Genomic DNA, 26,448 nt, shown 5'->3' with positions numbered 1-26,448 from the left:
TTATTGAGAATTTAAATGAATAGCAATAAAGCAAACTAGAAATACACGTAACTAAGGCATTAACTGTACACAGGATCAAACAGTCTTAACTGAACTGCCTTTAGGAGCAATGCTCCGCAAGTCATTCACAGCACTTTATGTATTTTGAAATCTATAAAAATCCAGTAACATTTATCACACCAGGTAGTTACAGCTCTTCACGGTTACTTTTGAGATAAAAAAAAAAGCAACCTACCTTTCAAGACAGGCTTTCCAATCAAACGTCACTTGCTGGGAGTTACACAATTATTCCTGCTGTTGGCTGAGTTCTGAAAGCAGCTCTCGTCATAGGTTTCATTATCTCCTTATACACAGTTTCCCCTTTGATCTCCCATTATCTGACGTAAATTATTCAGAAATCAGACGTAATTACCTTCATTTTTTCATTTCAACTTTGAGAATGTAAGTTAAAAGTATCTTTCTTCACACCGCTCTTTTCATACCTTGTGGGTGCGTTCGAACGGCCACACCGCACATGGTGCAGCATGGCCAATTGAAGCCAGGAGGCCCCACTCCTGGGATCTACCGGCTTGCAACACCTCACGAGATCTAAGAGATCTCACGATGTAACAATGGGCGGGATCACTTTTACGCAAATCTGCATATTAAAGCGAGACAGATGCTTTAATGTGCAGTTTCCCGAAGTACCTGAGACATTGGGATCTATCCCCTTCGCCTCAGAGACCTCAGGTGAGCACCATTCAGTACTGGTTTCCACAAATGGAAACCAGATGGAACAGCACTCGCGGGGGCCTCCCAGGGGATCTGAGGCCCCCAGGTGCATGCTTTTTGGAGAAGGTGGTACCCTGGCACTGCTGGTGTCACCTGGGCTCTGTGGCATGCCAGCCTGGCACCCTAGAATGTTACTTAGGTGCCAGCCTGGCACTGCCATGTTACCCAGGTGGCACTGCCTGCTTGCAGGGGCACTGCCAGGTTGGCACTGCCAAGGTGCCAAGCTGGCATTTTTTGCGTGGTGTCAATGGGGTGTACTGTGCCTGTGTTGGGGGGGTGCAGTGAGAGTGGGGACCCTCCCATAATGCATTGGGGCTTGTGGGGGACTTGCGAATTGCTTCGGGGGCCTCGGAGATAGGACGCCGCAATCTCTCGCTACATTGAGGAGTTTTGGCGAGCGGAGCTCCTCAATGCACAAGACGGGGCTATGCGCAGCCTCAGTTGCGAGTTCCCCATTGATGCTCCCTATCTAACCATGGTGTCGCTTTTTAGCATTGTGTTTCACCAGGAAACACGCGTCTAAACACGCTCACTTTGGGACTTTGTTCCATTTAGTTGAATCCTGCACTGTATCTCATTTGAAACCCTCACCTCCACATCTTTGAAACCCGTACCTAATTATTCAAATGCATTCAAATTCTGCCCCATATTGTTGCTATCCTGCCTTAGGTAAAGATCTGTTTGCAGTGTTGCTAAGCTCATCAACATCTGAAAGCCACGAGTTCCATTAACGCAGCCTCACTGTCCCTGCCTTAATCAATGTACATTTTCCCACAGTTTTTAAAGTATATAACCAGCAGAAGATATTCCAATTTCCTGGATTCCCCTTATATTTATGCGTCACCACTATTTTACTGACGCGGGAAGCAGAGTGAAGGGAGCCGAGGGCACTAGTGGTGATGAAGCTCAGCGAAAGGAGCAGGGGTGAGGAATCTGTCTTATGTGTTTGTTTGGTTTGCACCATCTTAAATGCAGGTAGCTTACGTTGACTGTGTGCATGTGGCATGTGTGGGGGGTGCGTGCTTGATGCCGGGAGGAAAAAAGGCTCTGACTGTGAGAGATATATCCCTCCAAACATATTCATTGAGACAGTGGGGGGAGAGTGATTTGAAAATAAAGTCACAATGAATGGGCTTATTCTCTGTTTACTGAACAGGATATGGGTTTTGCACATATCCCCAAGATGATGTGTCAATAGAGTCTTATCAACAGGCAAATTAAGAGTAGGAGTTGGACACTCCAGTCCCTCGTGCCTGTTCCACCATTTCAAATGACCATGGCTGATCTGATCGTGACCTCAACTCCACATCCCCACCTACTCCCGCTAACCTTTTGCCCCCTTGATTAACAAGAATTATCTTGCTCCGAATGACCCCAGGCCCGTGATCGCACTGTGCGGGAGGTTCTCGTGTTGGGGCTGGCTAGAGCAGTGTGCGACTTATACCACCCGTCCTTTGGGATCTGTTACTCAGTTGGCAGGACAGCTGGTTCGAGATGCAGAGCGAGGCGAGCAGTGCGGGTTCAATCCCCGTACCGGCTGAGGTTATTCATGAAGGTGCCGCCTTCTCATCTTTGCCCCTCGCCTGAAGTGTAATCACCACCTCTCAGCTCTTCCCCTCAAAGGGGAAAGCAGCCTCGGTCATCTGGGACGATGACAGTTTACCTTTACACAGAGAGGGTTAGCAAGTAACCACGCTGCTGAAACTCACCCTGCTGCACTTTACCACCGAATGATGCACTGACTCACTCCAGGAATATGCTGCCCATTTGAAAGACTGTGTCAGAGCTCCGTCCTCAAGTGGAGGTAAGAGGAACTCACAGCTTTGTGAGGAATATTTTTTCCCCCAATGTTGGACGTATGTTTTTTTTTCTTTTAGAAATTTAGAGCACCCAATTAATTTTTTCCAATTCAGGGGCAATTTAGCGTGGCCAATCCACCTACCCTGCACATCTTTGGGTTGTGGGGGCGAAACCCACGCAGACACGGGGAGAATGTGCAAACTCCACACGGACAGTGACCCAGAGCCGGGATCGAACCTGGGACGTCGGCGCCGTGAGGCACAGGGCTAACCCACTGCGCCACCGTGCTGCCCATGTTGGGCATATTGATTGAATTGCACCTGTCCAAATGTGACCTGCTAGACACATTTACACTCCGCAGTTTTGAAACTTTGTCGCCATTTCTTGCATTGAAATTTCAGAACGATTTGTCGTTGTGGTAAAAGATTGGGACCCTCGAGTCTGTAAGTTCCAGTAATAAAGTCTTTTACGTACAAGCATGCTCGGAAGAAAACAGCCTGGTTCTACATGGTATCTTCCTGATAGAAAGACTGCATATTCATATCATTTTGTTATCACATTTCACTATAATTAGCAGAATTATACAGGCTGCAAATGCTCCCTGTTATCGCATTGGAAGGATGGGAATATTTCATGGAATCCCTACAGTATAGAAGGAAGCTGTTCGGCCCACCCACTTTCCACCAACCCTCTGAACGAGCACCCCCATCTAGGCCCAACCCCGTAACCCCACCTAACTTGCAGATCCTTGGAGGCTAAGGGGCAATTTAGCATGGCCAACCCACCTAACCTGCACATGTTTGGACACACGGAGAGTCATCCAAGGCCAGGAATCGAACCCGGGTCCCTGGCACTGTGAGGCTGCAGTGCTAACCACTGTGTCACCGTGCCTATGATCAACACCTCGTACTCCGTACTCTGTGGCTCTAACACCCTAATATTTGTTCGCCCATCCTGTGAACGTCATTAAGCTTTATGACTCGTGATTGTGTATTGGTTATATTTCCTTTCATGCCAGGAAAGAGCTCTCACAACCACTTGCCTACTTCAAAGCTGTTAATGCTCGGCTTAGTATCAATTATTTCAATTATCCCTCTTCAGAACGGTGGAGCTGAGGGTGATGGTTAGGGGGCCTTATCTAACACTAGAAGCTGTGCAGCTGTTGTCACGAATTGAGGTTGGTGCTGTCTGTAATGTTAGACACTTTGACCAATTTATACTAAAATTTGTTTACCCAGTTGCCCTTCCTCATGAAATGAACAAAGGACAAGAATGGGTTTGTGGTTAAACCCCATTTTATTACCGAACCTGATTAGCAAAACTCTATTAAAAAAATAACTCGTAATCATTAATATATGTATTAACACACTACACTGTCTATCTCAGACTCTCAGCCAGGCTACTCCACCAGCTCCGGCTGTTGGCCTTCGCTGAGCCTTGCTGATTCCGATGACCTTGCCTCTGAACTCAGGGTCCTATTCAAGAAGGTTGGTCTCGTACGCCATGCAATCTTCTGTCATTGTCGTGTCTTTGTTTGGTGGTTGAGTCTTCGCTGGGGGTGGCCTCCAGGTGCCTCTTCTTACACCACCCTACCTCTTTCTCGGGGCCTTCTGGGACGTTCTCTGCTTTCCAGCTGAGGAGGTGACTGGGAGGAGAGGGCCGCAGCTCCCGTTGGAAATGCCGATTCCATATATGGGAGTGACCAGGAGCACCCTAGGTGCCCATTCTCAGGTGCATGGAGTGCATGTGGCCCTTTCTATATATGGTAACTGAGGTGCCGGGGAGTCTAGTCGATACTGACAAATTCACAATACAATATCCTTCTTTGGTCAAGGTCGAGCACCTCCAATCCCAGCGTCCAGGACAGGTCCTGGCCAAGCCCTTGCTCACCTCTGACCCGTGTCTGTGTTTAATTCACGTCAGGCTTGGCTATTCAGGCTGTTGGCTGCTGCTCAAATTAGATTCTATAATCACATTGACCGTTCCAATGATCTCCTGGCTGTTGAGCCTTTTCCACCTTCGTGAACTTCAGGTCATTTAACATTTGCTCCTCATGCCTTGACTTTGAATATCACTGCTGTGTCTGCTGACTTACATTGGCTCAAGGTCCAGCAACACCTCCAATATAACGTTTTGATTTTTGTGTCCGAATCCCTTGCCTTTCCCCATCTCTGTATTCTTCTCCAGTCCTACAATCCTCCTCCCCTCTTAGAACTCTGCATTCCTCCAACAAAGGACAAGAATGGATTTGCGGTTCAAGCCAATTTTATTACAGAACCTGATTGTCAAAACTCTATTTAAAAATAAACAACTCTTAATAGAACTTTTTTTCCACACTGTACTGTCTGTCCAGACTCTGATACTGCCCGTGCAGTTGAGCTTGGCAAGGCTACTCCGCTGAGTGCGACACTTTGTCTTCGCTGAGCTCTGGCGATTCCGATAACCTTGCCTCTGAACTCAGGATCTTCTTTGCAATTTTTGGTCTCGCACGCCTTCTTCTGCCGTCGCCGGCCCTTTGCAAGATGGTCGTGTCTTCACTGGGGGTGGCCTCCAGATGTCTCTTCTTCAAAACCCTTCCCCTCTTTCTCGTGCCCTTCTGGAAGGTTGCGCAGTGGTTAGCACTGCTGCTGCACACTGCCAGGAACCTGGATTTAGTTCCGACCTCCGGTAACTGTGTGGAATTTGCACATTCTCCGTGTGTCTGCGTGGGTTTCCTCCGGGTGCTCCAGTTTCCTCCCACAGTCCAAAGATGTGCAGGTTAGGTGAATTGGCCATGTTAAATTGCCCCTTAGTATCCAAAGATGTGTAAAGATGTGCAGGTTAGGTGAATTGGCCATGTTAAATTGCCCCTTAGTGTCCAAAGATGTGTAGGTTAGATAAAGAGGTTATTGGGAGTGGGCTTGGTTGGAGTGCTCTTTCAGAGGATGGGTGCAGACTCGATGGGCCGAAATGGCTTTCTTGTGAAATGAAATGAAAAAATGAAAATCGCTTATTGTCACAAGTAGGCTTCAATGAAGTTACTGTGAAAAGCCCCTAGTCGCCACATTCCGGCGCCTGTTCGGGGAGGCTGGTACAGGAATTGAACCGTGCTGCTGGCCTGCTTGGTCTGCTTTAAAAGCCAGCGATTTAGCCCAGTGTGCTAAACCAGCCCCTGTGTGCTCAACCAGCCCCTTGTGCTCTCTCGGGATTCTATGATTCTCTTTGAATGTTCTCTGGCTTCTAGCCAATGAGGTTACTGGAGAGGAGGGGACATCCAATGAGATTGCCGATCCCATATACGGGATATATAAAAGCATAGAATCTCTACAGCACAGAAGGAGGCCATTCGGCCCATCGAGTCTGCACTGACCCTTGGAAAGAGTACCCTACCTACATCCCGTCCCTAACCCAGTAGCCCCTCCTAACATTTTAGACACTAGTGGGCAAATTGGCATGGCCAATCCACCTAACCTTCACATCATTGTACTGTGGTAGGAAACCGGAGCACCCGGAGGAAATCCATGCAGACATGGGTAGAAAGTGCAAACTCAACACAAACTCCACGTATATGGGATATGTGTGCACCCCTGATTTTCTTCACGCCTCTATTTGTGGCTGTCTCTCCGACCCTCTAGGCCTTAAGTGCTGGAATTTCTTTTCCTAATCTCTCCTTGCCCTTACCTCTCACCGCTCCTTTAAGACACTCTTTAAAACCCAGCCTGCTGATCAAGACCTGTCCAAATATCTCCTAATGCGCCTAAGTGCCAAATTTTAACTGATGATGCTTCTGTGTAGGGCTTTGAGACATTTTGCTGAGCCAAAGGTGCTATATAAATGCAAGTCGATGTGGTTCAGCTGTCAAAAATATTGTCATCCAAAAAATACCTTGTCAAAGTGCCAGATTACGAGGAAACAATGATGGTGCAGTTTGCAAATGGACAAAGCTGTCCAAGGGAGAGGCCATCCATAACCATTCCTTGTCCAAGAGTCTGAAAACACTTTGGCAGAGGAAGGAAGGCAGAGGGATGAATGATTGATGTGAAAGTTGTTTTGTATTTAATGGAAGTGAGTGTTTTGAATAGCCTCTTTCAATATGTTTTGGAGATAGATAAAAACAATCTTCATGGTGCTCTTGAGAAACAATTGGTAATTCTGAACGATCGCTCAGAGTAGCCTTGCTGGGAGAAACAGTTAATAACAATAAGTTGTTTCACAAAGTTGTTTCTCAACATGTTATTTTAACTTACCACAATACTACTTGCTTCACTTTGGAATCCGTTCAGAAGTACAGAGAATGAAATGGGAAAATGTATTATTCCCCACCCTCCCTCCCAAGAATAATATAAACTCGAGCGTTTACTCTGCACAGACACTGCAGATGCAATCACAATCAGTGCTCAGTAAGTTGGCAAAGCCTCACTTGTTTGAAAAATCAAGTGATCTTTGATCAAATCAAAGTGAGACTAAATTAATTAGATGCTAAATGTATCATTCTGCATCGCTGCTATCTCAAAGTTCCCCTCCCAGCCACGCACCATCCTGACTTGGAAATATATAGCCGTTCCTTCAATTTCATTGGGTCAAAATCTTGGGACTCCCTCCCTAACAGCACTGTGGATGCACCTACGCCTCATGGACTGCAGCTGTTCAAGATGGCAGCTCCCCTCAATTTCTGAAGAGCAATTAGGGGTGGGAAATAAATGGTGGACTAGCCAGTAACACTTGCATCCCATGAGTCAATAAAAAAATGCCACTTATGTGAAACAACTTTAAGCAGATTGCATTTTCCCATTAAAACCAATGTAAAAGATGTAGTTGGGTTCCTGGAACACCTTCCTCATCACAAAAAAAACATAATTCCACTTTAAGTTGAAATAGTTTACAGTGCTAAATTCCTGCACTGGCAAATGAAACAACTTTGAAATGAAATAAACTTAAAAACTGAAAAGCAACATTTGGTAACTTTCCACTTTACCTCCCGCTCATTGCTGATCCTGGCCACGAGCACTTTGGAGATGAGCAGCGAGGGGCCGAAGGAGCAGCTTCAAATTTCAGGAGGTAAATTCTCTTCCAGTGAGCTCAAGGCCAGGATCACCCCTTTTTGATCCAAAATTTTGGGCGGGATTCTCTCAGCCCGGGGCCGGGCCGGAGAATCCTCACGACTGGCTCGAATTGCGCAACGCCGCTCCGACGCCGGCACGCCATTCTCTGCGGAGCTGAGAATCGGCGCCATTGGCGCAGGCACGGTTGGCCCGGCCGTGGGCCGCTCTACGTGGCTGGCGAGCCCATTCCCGGCACGGGATGGGCCGAGTGGCCGTCATAAAAACGCCGAATCCCGCTGGCACCGTCCACACCTGCTCTCAGCCGGTGGGACCACGGCATGGAAGAGTCGGGGGGTGGCCTGTTTGGGGGGGGAGGTGGGGTCCAACCCTGGGGTGGGGGGGGGGGGCTCCGATGTGGGCTGGCCCGCGATCGGGGCCCACCGATCGGCCTCTCTGGCTGGGGGCCTCCTTTCCTCCGCGCCAGCCCCTGTAGACCGGCGCCATGTTGCGTCAAGGCCGGCGCGTTGAAGGAAGCCACAGTGCATGCGCGCATTGGCGCCGGTGCCACTGCGCATGTGCACCCAGTTCGTGCCGGGATCAGCAGCTGGAGTGGCGTGAACCGCTCCAATGCCATGCTGGCTCCTTTTGCGGGCCAGAATTAGTCGTCGGGTCGGCCCGTTCACACCGTCGTAAAACGCGACGGCGTTTACGACGGCTTGGACACTCTGCCGCGGGATTGGAGAATCGTGCCCTTGTCTTTCCATCCAGCCTATGTTTTTAAATAAATAATAATCTTAAATAATCTTTATTATTGTCACATGTGGACTTGTATTAACACTGCAATGAAGTTACTGTGAAAATCCTCTAGTTGCCACAGTCCGGCGCCTCTTCGGGTGCACTTGATGAAATTGAGTTCTTTTTGTCCACAGTCTGGTATCAATCAAAAGGCTGAGTTCGGATTATAGGTATTATTTTATTTTAGTTCACCCGGCTTGCAAGCTCCACTAACCCTGACAAATGCAGAGACCACCAGTATCCAACTTCCCCAGAGTGAGTGAACAAAGGGAGACAAAACATGTGTTCTCATATACATTTATGCAGTATCAAGTTCCACATACACCCGACCAAATAAGATAATGGTACGAATACAAGATTCTTATTGGTCCTTTTCCTACATTCCTTGACCTGGCCATATAACCAGACCTTCACAGCCACTGATCGTGATAGGCCCATGACACATTCCTCCCCTTGGACCCTTTCTCCCAGCATCCTTTGCAGCATCCTTTGTGCAAAGAACTGGTCCTAATAGTTACCCATCCCCCTCTCGCCAAGCTTTGCCCAATCTCTTTGTTCACTCCCTGCAACCCAAATTAATGTCTATAACGCCCTATCCTATTCCTCTGCTTTCCTAGATTAGGGTATACTTCTACACTATCCTAACTGGTCATCCCACTTTAATCCTTTATCTTTAGTTCAAGTCCTCACACTGACGGAGAATTCAGAATGTCCAATTCATCCAACAGCACGGGCGGGATTCTCCCAGCTCTGGGCTGGGCCGGAGAATCCCCGCGAACGGGCCATGCCGCCCCGACGCCGGCACGTGTTGAATTGCTGCCATTGGCACCGATGTGGTTGGCGCGGCGCCGGTCGCGGGCCGCTCTACAGTCCGGATGGGCCGAGCGGCCATAGGAAAAGAGCCGAGTCCCGCCAGCGCCGTTCTAACCTGCTCTGGGCCGGCGGGACCTCGGCATGGAAGGGTCGGGTGGTGGCCTGTGTCGGGGGGGGGGGAGGGGGGGTCCGACCCCGGGGTGGGCCTCCATTGTGACCTGGCCCGCGATCGGGACCCACCGATCGGCAGCCAGGCCTCTGTGGCTGGGGGGCCTCCTTTCCTATGCGCCGGCCCCTGTAGCCCTGCGCCATGTTGCGCCGGGGCCGGCGCGTTGAAGGAGCCCACTGCACATGCGCGCGTTGGTGCCGGCGCCACTGTGCATGTCCTTGTTGGCGCCGGTGCAACTGCACATGCGCGGATCCCCCCCTGTGGGAGCGTCCCATTCACGCCGTCGTAAAACGCGATGGCGTTTACGACGGCGTGACCTCTCTGCCGCGGGATGGGAGAATCCCGCCCCATGTCTTTCGGGACTTGTGGGAGGAAACCGGAGCACCCGAAGGAAACCCACGCAGACACGGGGAGAACGTGCAGACTCCGCACAGACAGCGACCCAAGCGGGAATCGAACCATGGACCCGTGCACTGTGAAGCAACCGTGCTAACCACTGTCCTACCATGTTGCCTTGGAGAAGCCATTGGAGAATCTCCCATGTCCGGAGCGTGGGCGGAGGTGGAGAGGAGTCGAGTCCCAGCCGGGAGACTCATTGTTGAGTAAATTGTCTTGTTTTCGGGATCAGGGACCTGTTACAAGGAGGTTTCTGATCAAAAAAAGAGGTGAAGCTGATCACAAACACATTTCACGAGAACCTGCCGCTTGCAAGTCAAAACTGTGTCTCCTGCCTCTTGCGGCTCACCTCCAGAGCCCACACTCACAATGAGGGTTCAGGAGAGGAAAGTGGTGATTAGGAGGTTTGACAAGAGCAAGAATCGGCAGAAGTGTGAGTCAGGGAGCAGGAGAAGCCACTCCAAAATGGTGTTGATCAGGTCACGTGGCTCGATTTCAGACTAGCGGGCAGCCATGTTAAATTGAATCATGCAATGCTAAGTGAGATTACAGGCTCCCGTAACTTATCAATGTTAAAGTGAAACAACTTTAAGTGGAGCAGCATTAAAACAGGAACTTACTGTAGATCATTTGAAAGTAGTTAAATGAAAAGCAATATTTCTTGAGCTGGAAATAATGATATTTAGAACACCTTTGTCGCTATCCAGCTAAGAGGCTCTGGTTCATCGTGTTATGGGCCAGGGTTTAGTGAACCCAAAGTGTATCATGGAGTTCACCTGACCCACAACTTTTAATAGATTGTGGTATGGGGAGCACACGGCCCACTCTACAGGTGTGGTACAGCAGAAATGGAAAAGTATTTTTTAAAGCAAAACAATGTTTATTCTATGAACTCAAGTTAACCTTTTTAAAACATACAGTGAACATCTTAGCAACCATCAATTCGAATACAACCCCCAAAGAATACAACACTAAGTAATCCTTAATAACTTCCCAAACAACATCCAGAGGATAAAAGAAACACCTTTTAACAGAAGCACATCAGGTTTACATTCACTACTGAGAACATTTATAATTCTGAATTCACCAAATGATCAAGAGATAGTCTTTTCATGGCAGAGAGAACAGCAGTACGCCTGCTTTGACCAGCTTCAGCTCCAACACTGAAAACGAAACTAAGACACACCCTGCAGCAAACAGCCTAAAACGAAAGTGAAAAGCTGACAGACAGCCCAGCTCCACCCACACTCTGACATCACTGATAAACACCCATTTCTTAAAGGTACAATTCTTAAACACCCATTTCTTAAAGGTACATTTCTTAAACACCCATTTCTTAAAGGTACAGTTCTTAAACACCCATTTCTTAAAGGTACTCTCACATGACAATAGGTCCTGTCTTCTTGTGTTATTTACCCACTAAAGCAGTCCATTTGTTTGATAGTTCTGGTTACACTGTAGTGATCAATGGTTTTATTGCTCTGAGTTGGATTATGTGAGACTGGCAACTGATCTATGCTCACTGTGATTGATTGGTTAAACCTGGGTGTGGATTCAGAGCCAGGTAAACAGAAAGACCGAGAAGCTGAGATGAACCCATGAGTGTGGACATTTTCTGATTGCAGATATATTTTAAACTCTTTTGTGATTAAACCTGTTGCACACTTACACACTTGTGCATTTCACATAGCTCTGAGGCAAATCAAATATACAACAAACTGGTGAATACACAATACTGTTGGAGTTACTGATGTACTGTGGTGTTTTTACAATCGTAAATTCTACATGAAGCAAATAGGACCTGGCGTATCACCGAACTAGCTTCCTCAACTTTAGCCAGAGGGAACCAGACTCCAGGACCTGTAATTTGGGTGCACAGTGTCTTGCTGTCTCTCCACCCAAAGGAAAAAAGTCAGTCCAGAGTGTTACCTTCCTCCCAGCATTCTAAAGTTCAATTGTCCTTTCGCTAGAATTCCAGGATATGTTAAGTGTCCATGTGAGTGAGACCTCCTCAAACATTATTCCTCCACTAAAAGGAATAGGAGTTGGATTTGTGAAGTGTTCAATTCAGAAGGTCAGATGAGACAATTTAAGTTTTAAATGAACGGACTAATTTAATGTTATGAAAATACATGCAACTGGTGAATGTACAAAGAGTAGGAATTGCAACAGTTACAAGATACCCCCAAATGATTAACAAATTCTTATATCGATAAGAGAATCCTAAAGGCATACTCTTACTGAATACAAATGCTAGATTTTAAATGAGAAGTTGGATATGCATCAAGCATAAAAGTATAATACCTTGATCCTGAGCGTGTGAAACTTGTTCCATTGATCTTAGATGGAGGTGACCACTATCGCACCCTCCCCTCATGTTGCGTGATCATTCAAATTTCACGGAGATACATATGATGAATTTTTGGTGTTGCATAATTAAAAGGTGATGTGGAAGGTGATCGTTCACTAAATTATAAGACCCTACTCATTATCCTATATTGGGTGAGAAGACCCTCCCATTATAATTAGGTTGCCCATCTAATTTCTGAGACTTGGGGCCCAGTGTTCCTTCATCTGATTGTGATTTTACTGATCCAAACAAGCATTGTTCTTCAGTGCAAGTTGCCATTTTAAGGACCCTTAGGATAGTGGCTTCTGGATGTGTGTAATCTTCATCAAGAATGTCACATTGATGTGAAGGGAGTTGGCCATGTATCGCTTGGTCAGCTTTTGTTCCTCAAAAATGCAGTTTGCTGAAGGTTTTACTGAAAAGTAATCATTAAATTAAATTCTTGCATCTATTCCATATATTATAGCCCCTATTCCTTTACAGTATTGCATCCTTGTTTAATATAGACATGCACTAATTGAGGCTAGGGGTTCTTTTAATCATGTTCACATGACTTGGCTGGAATTACATTATACCCAAGACCATGAATAAGTAGATCAAAGGCTGACAGCCAATTCCTTCTGTAATTTAGTCAGGCAGATTCAAATTACCGCTTCTCCACTGTGTTTTTGTAGAATGTGAGGGGAATTACTTAACATTGTTCACAAACATCTTGCAGATATTCAAACATCAGTAATATTTGAAAAGTCGCTCAGCCAGAAGAATGATAATGTAGGCTTTTGGTGAATGTGCTGCAGAGTTTCCTGTCCCACATGGCACCCCAAAGTTTCTTTCTTAATTAAACAAAAGTTTGCGATGGTGGCGTTTCACTGTGTTGAAGCTGGGCGATCCCGCTGTCGGAAACAGTGCCTGCTGCTATTTGATTGTGTAGTGGGTATGGGTGTCACCGGCAAGGTCAACATTTCATGCTCACCCCCTAATTGTTCTTGAGATGGTTGTGGTGAGTCACAGGATTGCGTCCCCTGAAGGACATTTGTGAAATTCTGTTGGGTTTTCGCAGCGATCTGATTACTGATGCTAACTTTTTTATCCACGTTCATGTAAGTAACCTCAAACTTGAATTCTTCAAAAGCCGTGGTGGGATTTGAGCTCGCGCCTCTTGGATTAGTGTAACATCCATGCATTATCCCTTGATTAAACCAAGAGCATTGAGCCTGGTCTGCTGTGCTTTGTGCAATGTGACTGATCTTCAATTGAATAATCCTGGTGCTTACAACCTGAGAAGAGGAAGTGCTGTCCCCTCTGGATCTCATTTTCATGTTGACTGCAGCGGAGGCCAATTTTGCAAGTTTCAGGCTCATTTAACCTTGAAACCCAAGAAATAATTGAGGTTGGCTCCAGCATGTTAAAGCACTAATTGTGTGTCCTTTCCAGTCGAAAGATTTCCAAGGGCTTCCATTCGGAATGTTTGTTCCAAGGTAGAAAATCAATCCAAGGCTTGATTTAACCTGAGACAAGTAAGATCTTTCTTTTAACCTGGTAAAAATGCATCCAGATGATTGTGCTTGAAGCATGGGTAAAGGACGGTTTCCTAGTCTTTAAGCGGTATTGCGTTGTTTGAATTTTAGGATTATGATTCAACTAAATTTAGCATTTTCTGCAACATTGATAACTGTTTTGTCCTGGTCTTCTGATCGTTGCATGGAGCTCTCAAAGTGTCTGTCGACACCACTGTCGTTTGGTGAGATTTTAATTCACTTCAACACCATCCACAGAGGTCAAATGGGGCCCAATATGTTGGAGGTGGGGCGGGACTTCAGTCAGGGCAGCTAGCAGTCTGTTCTGCAGTAAACACCTGGGTGCTCCGGTTTCCTCCCACAGTCCAAAAATGTCCAAAAAGGTTAGGTGGGCTTACTGGGTTACGGGGATAAGGTGGAGGTGTGGGTTAAGTAGGGTGCTCTTTCCATGGGCTGGTGCAGACTCAATGGACGGAATGGCCTCAGCTGCACTGTAAATTCTTTGATTCTATGAGACACATGAAGAATGTGCAAATTCCACGTGGATAATGACCAGGGCCTGGGATTGAACCCATGTCCTTGGCGCCATGAGGCAGCAGTGCTAGCCACCGTGCCACCCTTCTGGAGTTTTATGTACTGTTTTGGTCCCCTTTATGAGGCGGGATCATAGAATCATAGAATTTACAATGCAGAAGGAGTCTGCACCAAGTCTGCACCGGCCCTTTGAAAGAGCACCCTACCTAAGCCCACACTTCCACCCAATCCCTATCCCCATAACCCCACGTTACCATTTTTGGACACTAGGGCAATTTAGCATAGCCAATCACCTAACCTGGACATCTTTGGACTGTAGGAGAAAACCGGTGCACCCGGCGGAAACCCACGCAGACACGGGGAGATTGTGTAAACTCCGCACCGACAGTGACCCAAGCCGGGAATCGAACCTCGGACCCTGGAACTGTGAAGCAATTGTGATAACCACTGTGTTACCGTGCCACCCTTGTTGCATTGGAGGCAGTTCAGAGGAGATTGCGAGGAGGTTCACTAGATTGATTCCAGAGATGAGGGGCTGGATTCTCGGAGAATTCGCAGACGTTTTACGATGGCAAAATTGGCGCCGAACCCTCACCGATTATGGGACCGGTGAGGGGCTAGCAGCAGTGCCAAAAATGGCTGGAGAATGGCCGCGTCCATGGCTGTACGTGCGCAAGGCGACAGCCTGCAGCAGTTGCGCTGGCTGTGGGCAGAACCAATCCGCTAAATGCGACCCCACAGGCCACCCCCTGGCCACCCCCCACCCCCCCCCCCCCCCACCACCAGTCCACCCAGCCCTCGCGGAAGCCCTTCGACCAGTGGCACAGATCCCGGCCGAGTGTGGCGGCGCTGGACACAGCCTGCAGCCGGTACGCCGGGTTCCCGACCACTCAAACCACGCATCAACCGTGTGGTCGGGAACTCGGCCCATCGGGGCGGAACATCGAGGGTCTTCCGGCGCCGCGCCAACGGCTTTTCAATGGCGTGCGGCGTGCAACGCGATGACGTCATTTCAGAGGGGGCGGAGACTCTAAAACCGGCATCAAGCCGAAGCCGGCCCCAATTTGGGCATCAGAGTGGATTCTCCGCCCAATCACCGATTACGATATTGGCGTCGAGCAATGGAGAATCCTGCCCGAGGAGATTTTGTCACGAAGCGAGATTGAGCTGTTCAAGCCAATACTCTCTCGGGTTTAGAAGAATGAGGGGAGAACTAATTGAGGTATATAAGATGATAAAAGGTATTGACAAAGTCGATGTCGAGTGGATGCTTCATCTTATGGGGCAATCTAAAACGAGAGGTCATAGTTTTTGGATAAGGGGCAACAGATTTAAAACAAAGATTAGGAGAAATTACTTCTCCGAAAGGGTTGTGATCTGTGGAATTTCCTACACCAAAGTGCGTTGGATGCCAAGACATTGAGTAAATTCAAGGAGCATAGTGACAGATTTTTAATTAGTGATAGGTTGAAGGGTTATGGAGAACGGGCAGAAAGGTAGAGATGATGCTGAGAGGAGCTCAACCATGATCGTATTGGATGGCAGAGCGGGCTCGAGGGGCTGAATGGCCTACTCCTTATATTCTTATATCCTTTCCCCAGAAAATTGTATTGAGTGGAGAATAGTACACAATGCAAATTATGTATGTGAAATCAATCCCAGTGACGTGCAGCAGGGCAGTCTCCAGGTGTGACTGGTGGAGGTTAAATCACCCTATCATCTCCAACATGTGTCCATTGATGCGCAGTCTTGTCAAATGAATAGAGCAACATCACGAGTCAAAAGATGATGCAATTTGCCTTTGCTAGCATTCTCCTCTGGTAACTCTGAAGCGTAGAAATAAACACAGGTGATGATTTGTGAGGGCCCATTCATACTAAAAAGAAGAAAATCTGATTTTAAACGGGCAATTTGAAACAGGTCATAATCAATTTAGAAAGCAATCATCAGTTGATTCACTTCCATAAAGCTAAGGATGGAGGCAATCCCTTCATAAATTATTTCTTGACATAGTTAATGAATGTGTCAGGATTATAAGAAGTATTTTCCCATCTGGATATGTGCAAGCTGTGTTCCCTTTTTTTGTGTTTTGTGTCACGTTTTTCTACCAGGCTTGAGATTTGATTTCATTTTGCATTTCTGCTCCCTCAAGCTGCAGTGAGGAACCAAGTGATCTGCTTGAAAGACTTCAGCACAAAAAAAATATAGGCTGATATTTTAGTGCATTACTGATGGAGTGCTGCATGGTTGGGAGTGCTGTCTTTTTAGATGAGACCTTTAAGGCCCAATTTACTCTGACACTTTTTTCGAGAAAAGTAGGAGAGATCTCCCCAGTGCCCTGGCCAGCTTCCATCCCTCAACCAATATCTGGTCATCATCGTATTGTTATTTGTGGGATATTACTGTGCCATGCTCCCGACATGACACCTGTGACCACACCACAAAGGTGCTTCATTGGTTCTAAAACACTTTGGGCTGTCTTGAGGTCATGAAAGGCGCTATATTAATGCTTTATTTTCTTCCTGGTTTGTAATTCACTCAGCAAAGCTGATATGAAGTTTTCTGGGTGGGGGACTGGGGTGGTAGAGGTGCAGGGCCAGGAATGTTGGGTAAGTCTCATGAGTTATAACACAAAGGTGACTACAGGTCACCGGCAAATTGGCCAACCCACTCTGCCAGGTCTCATTATGGTAAACGTTGGAAATGTAAATCGCTCATGTGCAGGAGGAACTGTTGATAATGTGCAGGTTCAGTCAGCAGTGAGGAAGGCAAAAGTAATGTTAGCATTCGTGTCGAGAGGACTAGAATACAAGAGCAGGGATATCCTTCTGAGATTGCATAAGGCTCTGGTCAGACCCCATTTGAATATTGTGAGCAGTTTTGGGCCCTGTATCTAAGGAAGGATGTGCTGACCTTGGAAAAGATCCAGAAGCGGTTCACAAGAATGATTCCTGGCTTGTCGTATGAGGAACGGTTGAGGACTCTTGGTCTGTACTCGTTGGAGTTTAGAAGAATGAGGGGGGGGAATCTTATTGAAACTTACAGGGTACTGCAAGGCCTGGATAGAGTGGACGTGGAGAGGATGTTTCCACTTCTAGAACCAGAGGACACAATCTCAGACTATAGGGACAATCCTTATTGTCTTACGCTGCAAGTTATACTTTTGAGATGTAGTATCTGCTAACACCATTCTGACTGTCGGCTCGGCAAGCATTCAGGTGGTCAAGTCTGAAGGTTACATAGGCAAGAATGAGGGCTTCAGTGGATGGGCTAATGGGCTATAGCAGTGACAAAGGTGGGAGATGTTATGGAGGTGGAAGTAGGCTGTCCTTGTGATGTGAGATCAAAAGTTCAGCTTGGGTTCAGAGTGTATGAGCAGCCTGAATTAGCTTGAGGCATTGGCTGGGGAATGGGATGGAATAGGTTGCATGCTTTCAGAAGTTTGTTTCTCATCCTCGCGTTAGAACCCTTATGAACTTCATTGGCGTGGTGCTAATGGTTTACTTACACTACCATTTAAGCAGTGCTGTGAAGCAGCAGCCACTTCTCAGTGACACTAAAGTTGCAGCATAGATCTGACTGCAGATCAGAAACTGAGAGATAACCTGCAGGAAATAGTCTCACATTATAGTTGGGCTTGACACGACATGGAATGTAACTTTGATGTACTATCCAGCACGGTTTTAAAAAGCACTCAGTGTGTGTCTCTTGGAACCTTGGGGCAATGCAATCAAAAAACATTTTCTCCATTTGCCGCTGTTGTTTTAAATGCTTACAGAGTTTGGACACTAAATTCTCTGCATCTGAGTAAACACACATTAGGAGATCTCTCTCCAGGCCATGAAAAAGCATTTCCACAAAGGCAAACAAGATACTGCCTGGCTGGAAACCAGGCTGCTGCTACCGTTCCCAGAGCACCAGTTCACAGCAGAAATGAAGCATAAATCTTAGATTTCATCGGGATCTTCAACCTTACAGCAGAAGCACTGCAGTGTCTAACGAGGAAAATATCACAAGGAGGCTTGAGCACTTGGCCAACCATTGTGGTGTACGCCAGCCAGGAAGAGCTTGCATTTCACATGGGAGCTTCAATGGCCATCAGGACATCCCAGAATGTTTCCCAGCCAATAAGGTACGATTGAAGTGTAGTCCTGCTGCTGTGATGTATGGAAATGTATGGGAATGTGCACGAAAGCAGCGAAAGACAACAACATTTAACAGGATTTAGTTTTACAGGTCTATTTTGCTGTCAGATGCTGGGTCATCTTTTACCCATCCTTAATCTCCAGACGGATGTTTCTGCAATGTGTCACCTGCTCCTCAAATGCTAGTGATATGAACTTTTGTATTCTTTAAAATACTCGACTGTGGCTTCCAGTAGCAGCACGGAAACATAGTGGTTAGCACAATTGCTTCACAGCTCCAGGATCCCAGGTTCGATTCCCAGCCTGGGCCACTGTCTGTGCGGAGTCTGCACGTTCTCCCCGTGTGTGCGTGGGTTTCCTCCGGGTGCTCCGGTTTCCTCCCACAGTCCAAAGAGACGTGCAGGTTAGGTGGATTGGCCATGCTAAATTGTCCTTAGTGTCCAAAATTGCCCTTAGTGTTGGGTGGGGTAACTGGGTTATGGGGATAGGGTGGAGGTGTGGGCTTGGGTAGGGTGCTCTTTCCAAGAGCCGGTCCAGACTCGATGGGCCAAATGGCCTCCTTCTGCACTGTAAATTCTATGATTCTAAATTCTATGATTCTAATCTGTGGTTAAGCACATTGGGATGTTTCATTCAGTTAAATGCAAGTTTTTGTTGACACCAGTAGCTGAGGAATTATACGAGGAGGGAGATTTATTTTCTCCATGAGTTATTGACATACACGATGTGTGACTTAGATATGTTTATAATTTGGCTATAATTATCATACCAACAAAATATCTGCCTCCATGGATGTCCACCCATGTTTATCCTTGTAAGCTTTTGGACCCATTCCTAATCCAGGAGTCGTTCAGTTTTTTCCCCCCAAAGGTGTTAATTGACCAGGCATTAATCGGTTGTAATGAAAGATTGTTTTGTACTTTTATGAGGCTTACATCGTGTCCTCAGTATTTACAGCACAGGAGCATGAAACTCGATCCAACAGGTCCATGCCAGTGTTTATACTCCACTAACCGCTATCTTTATTTCCACTCAAACAGCAAAACCATCTCAAATCCCAATCCACTTTTAAATGCAGTTGACACTCAGGAATACTCGGTATACAGCGATAGTGCACTTTGAGAAAGAGAGATCTTTTGAGACAGCGTTAAAGAAAGAGACCTGAACCCGGCAGAATAATGCAGAATTTCTGGCTGTATTTCTTCAGAAAAGCTTCACAACTTGCCTTCCAGTCGCAAGCCAAAAACTCTGAAAACCCTTAACACTTGGCTGCTTCAACCCTGGTTACTCCCATGAACTACAACATCTTACTAGCTGACCACAATATCTCTAATTAACTACTCCACAGGGGGTTCTCTTGATATAAACAAAAAACCATTAGCCCAAACTTTTACGATGTTTTAACTGCACCCCTGGCTCCCAAAAAGCCTGGCTGTCTTGCAAACCAGGATTCTTTAAAAACATGACTGCAGCAGTCACACACACCACATTAACCCAGACGTTTAATCCTTACTGCACCAAATACATATCATACAATGGGTGAAATTATCTTTTCCTGAGACTAAGTGTTGACGTCGGGGCAGGATTCGCAGACTTCCATGACGACAAAACTGGCGCCGCACCTGGACCGATTCAGCGACTGTTAAGGGGCTAGCACCGGCACCACATGCAACACAATCGATTCCAATGAGAAACGGTGCAGGATTCGCTAGGTCTGTGATTGACTCTCGGGAGGCTGGCAAGCTCCCAATACAAACTCATCCCAGCCAACAAGATGGCACAGGTTGCGCTGGAGCATGCCCATCCTGCTAATGGGCTGGCTGAGGGGCGAGGGCACCTAGGGGGGATGGCCTGGGAGGACACCCATCCAATCTGTAACCCTCAGTTCATGGCTGCCTTGCAGGCTGCGGCAATGGTACCTGTGTCCATTCACCCCAAACCCACAGCCCATCCCCTGCTACTCCTCCTGGCCCTGGCAGAAGGCCCCGGCCAGCGGCACAACTACCATCTCACTATGACGATGTTGGACACTTTCCGTACCCCTACCCGCTCCCTCAGCAGCCACAGCGCCTGTTTTACAATTTTTAAAAACACAACTGGGCCATCAGGAATTCCCCCCAGTGGAAGCGGAACATCGCGGAGGCCCCGGAGAATTAGCGGGTCAGGCCCGCTAATGATATCGCAACGTCGTTTACTGTACGTGCGGAGTTGAAGGCATTGACACCACTGTCGAGGTAGCGGTTTGGCGTGAATCAGGCACCCACCACGATTTTGGCGTCAAAACCAATTCTCCGCCCAATCGTGTTTCCTGATTCCAGCGTCGGCAGATGGAGAATCCCGCCCAAAATATCTGGAATTTTTACATTCATCACATTTTCCAAGTTCTACTTGGCTTGCTCCTTCTTTCTGTCAAAATATTTTATTTGTCTGGGATGAATATTATTTATCATTTACATACTCGTACTGTAAGTTTATTAATGGCTTCAGTATTTTGTCTCAATCCTTCCCCGCTTTAACAGTATCTCGCAAGTTGGTGACATCCATAAATTCTCAAATTATACTTCCAATTCCCAAGCGCAAATTGTTTGTGTAATTAATGAGCAATGCGATTAAACAAAAGTTTAAATATTTTTGTTTGAGGAAATTAGAAAACAGCTGCGAATAAACACATGCTTCATTCTAATTTGTTGTGCAATTCTCTTGGTAATCTACAGGGGAGTACATATCACTTTCAATATTCTTTTAAGTAATAAGTACCATATGCCTTTTTTTTCAAGAGATGATTTGCATTTGACAATCTTAGAATCACATATTGGTTACATCGTAGAAGGAAGCCATTCAGCCGGTTGTTTCCGTGCTGGCTCTCTGCAAGAGCACCTCAACGAGATGGCATGGTGGCACAGTGGTTGCACTGCTGCCTCACATAGGTTCGATTCTGGCCTTGTGTCACTGGCTGTGCAAAGTTTTTTGTACGTTCTTCCCGTGTCTGAATGGGTTTCCTCCGGGTGCTCTGGTTTCCTCCCTCAGTCCAAAGGTGTTGCAGTTAGGTGGATTGGCCATGATCAATGCACAGGGTTTTGGGGCTAGATAGGGTTCTATTTCGGATGGCCGGTACAGACTCAATGAACCGAATGGCCTCCTTTTGCACCGTAGGAATTCTTTGGAAGAAAACATCTTCCGCAGGATTTCAATGTTCTGATTTGCATGCTGTTAGTCAATAGTGAGTATCATAATGAGATGCTTTTAACTTATCAGAGGGTGCAAACTAGTCACTCCAGTGGCAATAGAGAATCCAGTGTAGCAATGGCAATAGAGGATCCAGTGTACCAGTGGCAATAGAGAATCCAGTGTACCAGTGGCAATAGAGAATCCAGTGCACCAGTGGCAATAGAGAATCCAGTGTACCAGTGGCAATAGAGAATCCAGTGCACCAGTGGCAATAGAGGATCCAGTGTACCAGTGGCAATAGAGGATCCAGTGTACCAGTGGCAATAGAGGATCCAGTGTACCAGTGGCAATAGATGATCCAGCGTACCAGTGGCAATAGAGAATCCAGTGTATTAGTGGCAATAGAGGATCCTTTGCCACAATATTTGAAAGCTGCCGAGAAACAACTGAGTGACTCGATTGTAGCAGGAATCCTGGAACATATAGTCATGGCATCGTACTGTGACTCAAAGGACAACGAGATGGCTGAGGTATGCGTCTGCTATTGTCTTGCACTCAGATCTCCAGGATAGACAACCAGCATTCTTGTTTAATTAGCACTATTAACTGTGAAATGAGAGAGTTGGTGAGATTGGTGCATTATTGAAATTGAGGGCATGCTGCATTGCCGGAGGTGCTGCCTTTTAGATCAGATGGTAAACCTAAGTCAGTCAAGGGCAGCACGGTGGCGAAGTGGTTAGCAGTGCTGCCTCACGGCGCCGAGGTCCCAGGTTCGATCCCGGCTCTGGGTCACTGTCAGTGTGGAGTTTGCACATTCTCCCCGTGTTTGTGAGGGTTTCGCCCCCACAACCCAAAGATGTGCAGGCTAGGTGGATTGGCCACAATAAATTGCTCCTTAATTGGAAAAAATGAATTAGGTACTCTAAATTTATATTAAAAACATTTTTTTTTAAAACAATAAACCTGTCTGTGTAAAATATCGCACTATTTTGAAGAAGAGGTGAGTTACTTTCAGCGACCTGGCCAATATGTATTCTTCAGCCAATACTATGCAAAAAAGATTATCTGATTATTTTTACATTGCTATTGGGGGAGCTTGCTGTACACAACTTGGCGGCCATATTCCCGATGTCTCAATAGTGACTAGGCTTCTAAAGTATTGCATCGGCTGTGGAGTGGTTTGGCTGGTCCTGTGGGTCATGAAAGGAGCTGCATCAATACATATGCAGAAAGGTGTGAAGGTGCGAGGCAGAGTGCCAAAATGATTCGCAAGAATGATTCCAGTGGTAAGGAACTCCACAGTGGAGAAGTTGGAACCGTTTTCTTAGCGAAGAGAAGGAGATTTGATCGAGGTGTTCAAAATCATGGGGTGTTTGGGCATCTTCGGCAGGAAGAAATGTTTCCCCTGGTGAAAGGGTCAAGAACAGGGGGGCACAGATTTAAAGTAACTGGTAAAAGAAGCAGAGGCAACAGAAGTCAAAACCAGTCTGCACACACAGTGTTTAAGGTCTGGAATGTATTGCCGGAGAATGCGATGAAGGCAGGTGCGGCTGAGGCATTCAGTTCAATTGAGGTGAGATGCTCATTCGGAGGCACTGTCGGCAGAATATCGTCCTCCTGCACTGCAATCATTTCTGTGATTTGGTGATGAACGCAAGTCTTTTTTGTGAGTCGCTCAATGGCCGGGGTTTTCCAGTCCAATTGGCAGCGAGAATCAGCACGGGCGGGACCGGGAGATTTGGAAAGCAGCCATGAACTGGAAAATCCTGCCCAATGCTGTTTACTTTTCACAAAGGCAAAGCCATCGTGCAGAATGAAATGACGTATCTAAGGTCGACAGTGACATTCCAGGTAGGAATCCCAAAATGTTGTCACTCGCCGCCTTGAAATGAATTTGATGGTCTTTCCTCCTTGTTTCAGAGTGCGGAGATGAGTCCAGCTGGCAGCACTCACTCGCTTCCTGTCAGTCCCATCACTGAGATGCCCTTTCCTTTTAAGGTAGGATAAACGTTTGGGTCTTGTGTGTAAAGGGAGCTCAGAGGGAGTTTCTACAGTGAATACTTGTACCATACTGAGACCATAAATGCTGAGGAGGATTCAGCTTGCAATCAGAAGGTTGACAAGTTTCAAATATATTGAGGTGACTGTTTTGATATAATATATTTACTATTATGAAAAAAACGTTCTTGTTGACAGAAATCCTGAATGATACTACTTACCCGAGCTTAGTGCAGCTCCCTGTGAGATGGCAGGGATAGGGGAACCACTGAGAGGTGATGCTGTGCTGCTGGTGCATGTATTGGGAGGGCAGCATGGTGACGCAGTGGGTAGTATTACAGTCTCACGGCGCCGAGGTCCCAGGTTCGATCCAGGCTCTGGGTCACTGCCCATGTGGAGTTTGCACATTCTCCCCGTGTTTGCGTGAGTTTCGCCCCCACAACCCAAAGATGTGCAGGATAGGTGGATTGGCCACCCTAAATTGCCCTTTAATTGGAAAAATGAATTGGGTGCTCTAAATTTACAAGAAAAGAAAATGCATGTATTGGGTATGAGATGTTGTTCAAACAGGTGAAGTAAATATCCCAAGTTGGCTTGAGCTTATTCCTTAGTATTAAATTCATGGGTCATGTGATGTTCTTGTCGGATGACCTGATTTATATTACAAGAACACTTGTAGCTAAAGCTATAAACCATTTATTAACATTAACTGTGGATCAACTATATATAAAACAACAGATGAATAACAGTCTGAACATGCACAAACCACTATCTCTCTTCCAGCTCCCTGGTCAGTCTGAGGTCACCTGACTCTAACATTCACTTATATACTAATGAGGCTTCTAGTGGTCAGTCGGTGAATTACAACACAATCATGATATTACTACATCCCCTTTCCTTTGAAGGAATAAATTAATACATTATCATCAGTATATTTACATCTGATATCATTAGCCTGTGAGTCTAACAGTATTATTATTTTTTCTTTAAAATGTTTAAAGCTGGTTTAACAAGTATATATATATATGAATGTACAAGAACAGCAGGCAGAGTACGTATAAATAGTCCAAATCTACAAATTGAGTTGATCAGGTTATCTTCTGACTCTGTTTGATCTTCTCAAAGTTTGACCTTGCTGCTCAGAACTTGTAGATTCAATGTTCTCTATCACATTCTCATGCTTAGGAACTGCTGAACTATCTAACACTGCAGCTGATGTTGATTCTGACATAGATTTGTCATCCATCACGTTGTTGTGAAAGTCTTCTCCGGTTTTCAAGAGCGTGCAATGATTTCTGCTTAAAACCAACCCAGCCTCTATCTGTACATTGTAGGAACAAGGTGTTACATCTTCAAGTACAATGGCTTTTCTCGGACAAGTGCCTGAATCATCTGTTCTCACAATGTCATCACTACTCAGAGGTGGTAAACGCTCTCATAGAACTGCTTTTGTTTTGCTTTAATGTATTTCCTGCAGTACCATTGCATTATCCTCCTTTTCCAAGTGTGGAAGTGTGGTACGCAACCTTCCATTGATGAGTAACTCTGCTGGTGATCTACCATGTGGCAATGGTGACGCTCTGTAACTCAATAGTGCGAGATGTGGACCAGATTGGCTGTCCATTGCTTTCTTCAACAATTGCTCAACAATATGTACACGTTTTTCAGCTTTGCCATTGGCATGCGGGTACAACAGACATGACGTGACGTGATTGAAATCATACGTGACTGCGAAGTGTTGCCACACTTTACAGCTAAAATAAAGGACCATTGTCACTCACGATGACTTGAATTCCGTGTCTAGCAAAAGTTGACGTGGTATGCAGTAATTACACTGCTTGCCATTATGCTTGACAGTAGAGTCCTTTCAGGATAGTTTGAAAAATAGTCTATGATAATTAAATAATCTTTCCCTCATAGGTGAAATAGATCCATAGCTATTTCATGCCATGGTACCAGTGGTAAATCAGATATTTGCATAGGTTCTCTTGTTTGCTTGCAGCGATGCGCCTGACATGTGTCACAACAACTGACCATCATGCCAATATCCTGGTTTATACCTGGCCAGTAAACAGAGTCACGAGCTCTCCGTTTAGACTTCTCAATCACGAGATGTCCTTCATGTATCCTCTTAAATACATCCTTGCGAAGAGATTGAGGTATAACTGTAGTGTGCAAATGAGGTACCACTCCATTGATGATACTGAGTTCAGATCTTATATTGTATAACTCCATATATTGACCTCTGGACCAGTGTGAGTTGATGTTCCTCATCACCCCTTGAAGAGTTTGATCCTTCCTGGTCTCTTCTTGGCTCTCACGTAGTTTTGTGTCTGATACTGGTAGTGGTGTGGAAATAAGATTGACATGCAGATCTACATCTTCAGCAATTTCACTACCGATATTTTGTATCAGCGCGCTCGATAATGTATTTGCTAAGAACAAATATTTGCCTGGCGTGTAGGTGAGATTGAAGTCATAGCGTTGTAACTTCATCATCAACCTCTGAATGTGCGGAGATATTTAGTTGAGACTATTCTTGATGATGTTAACCAAAGGCCGATGATCTGTCTCAACTGTGAAAGTTGGAAGCTCAGACATGTAGCCGTGGGCTTTCTCCAAGCCGACTACTAAACCCAGGCATTCTTTTTCGATTTGAGTGTACCTCTGCTCTGTTGTCGTCATGGATCATGATGCATATGCGACTGGTTTCTAATCGTCATGCTTGAGTTGCAGAAGGACTGCTCTCAGACCATCTTTCGACACGTCTGTTGACACTTTAATATGCTTAGACGGGTCAAAAAATGTGAGAACTGGTGTGGTGGTTCGTGAAGTCTTGAGCTTCTTCCACTCTTGCTCATGTTGCTCAGTCCAAGTGAAATCCATTGCGTTGTGCAGGAGGTCACGTAGATATGTTGTTTTTGCTGACAGGTTTGGAATTAATTTCCCTATAAAATTGATCATATCATCA

At 46.1% G+C, this 26,448-nt stretch overlaps 1 protein-coding gene across 8 annotated transcripts in view; it reads left to right on the top strand.

Annotated features, from left to right (window-relative positions):
• ccser1 (coiled-coil serine-rich protein 1) overlaps nucleotides 1-26,448 on the top strand; it is a 1,481,149-nt gene that overhangs the window by 812,964 nt on the left and 641,737 nt on the right. For 7 of the 8 annotated variants that reach the window (XM_072495326.1, XM_072495327.1, XM_072495331.1 and 4 more), the window contains exon 7: nucleotides 23,400-23,477. The exons of the other annotated variant lie outside the window; for it this stretch is intronic. In XM_072495326.1, coding sequence (XP_072351427.1) covers nucleotides 23,400-23,477 — 78 coding nt within the window. The remainder of the gene's footprint in view (nucleotides 1-23,399; nucleotides 23,478-26,448) is intronic. 8 annotated transcript variants of the gene reach the window in all.

This window comes from Scyliorhinus torazame, chromosome 3 (assembly GCF_047496885.1).
Source record: "Scyliorhinus torazame isolate Kashiwa2021f chromosome 3, sScyTor2.1, whole genome shotgun sequence".
In the NCBI taxonomy this organism is placed as follows: domain Eukaryota; kingdom Metazoa; phylum Chordata; class Chondrichthyes; order Carcharhiniformes; family Scyliorhinidae; genus Scyliorhinus; species Scyliorhinus torazame.
Note: the sequence above shows the minus strand (reverse complement) of the source record. Positions and strands in the feature narration are given on the sequence as shown.